The sequence below is a fragment of the Dromiciops gliroides genome, chromosome 5 (genome assembly GCF_019393635.1).
Source record: "Dromiciops gliroides isolate mDroGli1 chromosome 5, mDroGli1.pri, whole genome shotgun sequence".
In the NCBI taxonomy this organism is placed as follows: domain Eukaryota; kingdom Metazoa; phylum Chordata; class Mammalia; order Microbiotheria; family Microbiotheriidae; genus Dromiciops; species Dromiciops gliroides.
In genome coordinates, this window is record NC_057865.1 from 182,052,808 (window position 1) to 182,055,314 (window position 2,507).

General features: G+C 39.7%; 1 protein-coding gene across 1 annotated transcript; it reads right to left on the minus strand.

The window, feature by feature from the left end:
• Nucleotides 1-262: 262 nt before the first annotated feature.
• Nucleotides 263-901, minus strand: LOC122729422 (60S ribosomal protein L15-like). Its single transcript, XM_043968302.1, has one exon. The coding sequence runs from the start codon at nt 821-823 to the stop codon at nt 263-265; it is 561 nt and encodes a 186-aa protein (XP_043824237.1). The 5' UTR covers nt 824-901.
• Between the last annotated feature and the right edge of the window lie 1,606 nt (nt 902-2,507).

Below are 2,507 nucleotides of genomic sequence, written 5' to 3' on the forward strand. Positions count from 1 at the left end.
GTTTTAAAGAGGTTAAAGAGATGAGAGTTGACAATATCATGCCTCAGCTGAATGTAAAAAAAAAAAATCAGTGTGACAGACATGATTGCAGAAAACGTTAGAGCAAGGGATGGCAAACTAGAGCCTGTGTACCAGAAAATGTTTTTGTTGTGTGTGTTTGTGTGGGTTTTTTAAACCAGGAGTGAGCTGATTTTGGTGTGTTTTATTTTTTTTCCTAAATTCCATTTATTAAACATTAAGTTTACAAATGAATGAACACCAATTAGCGGTATTGATGAAGTTGGAGAGTATTGCGCCTTCTCCAAGCTTCATGACAAGACCCTCCAATGGTATGGTGCAACTTGTGACCCTTTCCAAGACCCCGGCTCTTCCAGCCAGCTGAGGTAAGCCCCTGCATCTCTCTGTGTTTGTGCACTGGCTTGGTGATCCATTGAGTGTCGGGGTTTCGTCTGATAGCTTTATGGAATGGATCAATAAGAATAACCTCAAAGAATTTGTAGGTTGACTCTTCACCCACCCAGTAGGAGTTCAAGACTTTCAGGGCCCCACAGTGGCGGCCAGAACGCTCTTCTGCTACGGACTGAAAGCTCCTGGCAAACTTCAGCTGATTGACACCGTGATATACAGGTTTACCGTAGGTCGCACCCTTGGGCACCGGGCCCTTTCGGCCGCCGCGGCGGACGCTAATGCGGTAGATGACGTAACCTTGCTTGGCTTTGTAGCCCAGCCCGCGGGCTTTGTCCTGCCTAGTAAGCCGGGGCGCCCGGTGCAGGGCGGACAGCTGGCGGTACTGCCAGCAGCGCACGCGCAGCAGGAACCGCATGACGTCCGACTACTTCTTCCTCCATAGCTCCTGGATGTACTTGTAGGCCCCTATGCTGGCGCCCGCTTACTCTGCCAGATGGCTGCCTCAAACCGGAAAGGAAGAGTACGGTGTGTTTTATTTTTAATTAATTTTTAAACCAAGTTTAATTGTTTTGTAAAATTTGAAATTCTTAGCTCCTAAGCGATACAACAAAACAGGCAACAGGCCAGATATGACTTGCTGTCCATAGTTTGCCAACCCCTGGACTATAGGAGAGAGAAAGTCAGAGAAAGAGACAGAGACGGAAAGACAGAAGCATGGAAAGAATATTATGCTTAAAGACATCATAGATAATGAAACAACATTAATATTAAATATTTATGTGACAAATCATATAATACCTAAATACTTAAAGGAAAAAAAATTGGACAATAAAAAGAGGTATAAATAAAGCTGAAAATCATTGATGATTATCAATGTGTCCTTTCCAGACATAGAAAAATACAAGGAAAAAAAACTTAAAAATTAAGAATCTGAATATAATATTTGATAACAAACTAGCATTTAGATAGCACTTTGAGGCTTGGAAAGTTCTTTGCAAATATTATCTAATTTTATCCTCATAATACCCTGGAAGGTAGGAGCTATTATCATCCCACTTTTACAGATTTGGGGATTACACTTCACCTGGGTAATGAAGCTGAATCTCTAACTTTTAGCCTCCTGTCTGTTGAATCCTTTATTTGTACTTTTGTAAATGTGTTATATTTCCTTTAGGAAAACTGCTGTGGATTAGTGTTGAAGCAATCGTTTGCACCTTTGCTCCAATGAGATTTTTCAGATTTTACAAGTAATTTTTTGTTGATTAAAAAACAGTTTCTTGGAAGAGGGAAAGGGACCCACATGTACAAAAATATTTATAGCTGCTCTTTATGTGGTGGCAAGGAATTGGAAGTTGAGGGGGTGCCCATCAATTGGGGAATGGCTGGACAAGTTGTGGTATATGAATACAATGGAATACTATTGTGCTGTAAGAAATGATGAGCAAGAGGAGTTCAGAGAAACCTGGAGGGTCTTGTGTGAGCTGATGATGAGTGAGATGAGCAGAACCAGAAGAACACTGTACACAGTATCATCAACATTGAGTGTTGATCTACTGTGATGGACTATATTCTTCTCACCAATGCAATGGTACAGAAGAGTTCCAGGGATCTCATGATGGAAGAGGATCTCCAAATCCAAGAAAAAAAAAGAAAAAAGAACTGCGGAGTATAGATGCTGAATGAACCATACTATTTCTTTTGTTTTTGGTGCTGTTGTTTTTTTCTATTTTGAGGTTTTTCATCAGTGCTCTGATTTTTTCTCTTATAACAGGACTAATGCAGAAATAGGATTAATGTTAGTATGTGTATATATATATATATATATAAAACCTATATCAGATTACCTGCTGTCTAGGGGAGGGGGGAGGGAGGAGAGGGAGGGAGAAAAATCTGAAATTGTAAAGCTTGTATAAACAAAAGATGAGAACTATCTTACATGTAACGGGAAAAAAAAATAAAATACTTTATTAATAAAAAAAAAAACCAGTTTCTTGTGAAAACAACAATAACAACAGGTGAGAAAACTGAAACTGAGAGAGACTGTGACTTGCCTAGGATCCCACAGTTAAGTAATGTTAAGGGCTAAAATTCTAGCTAAA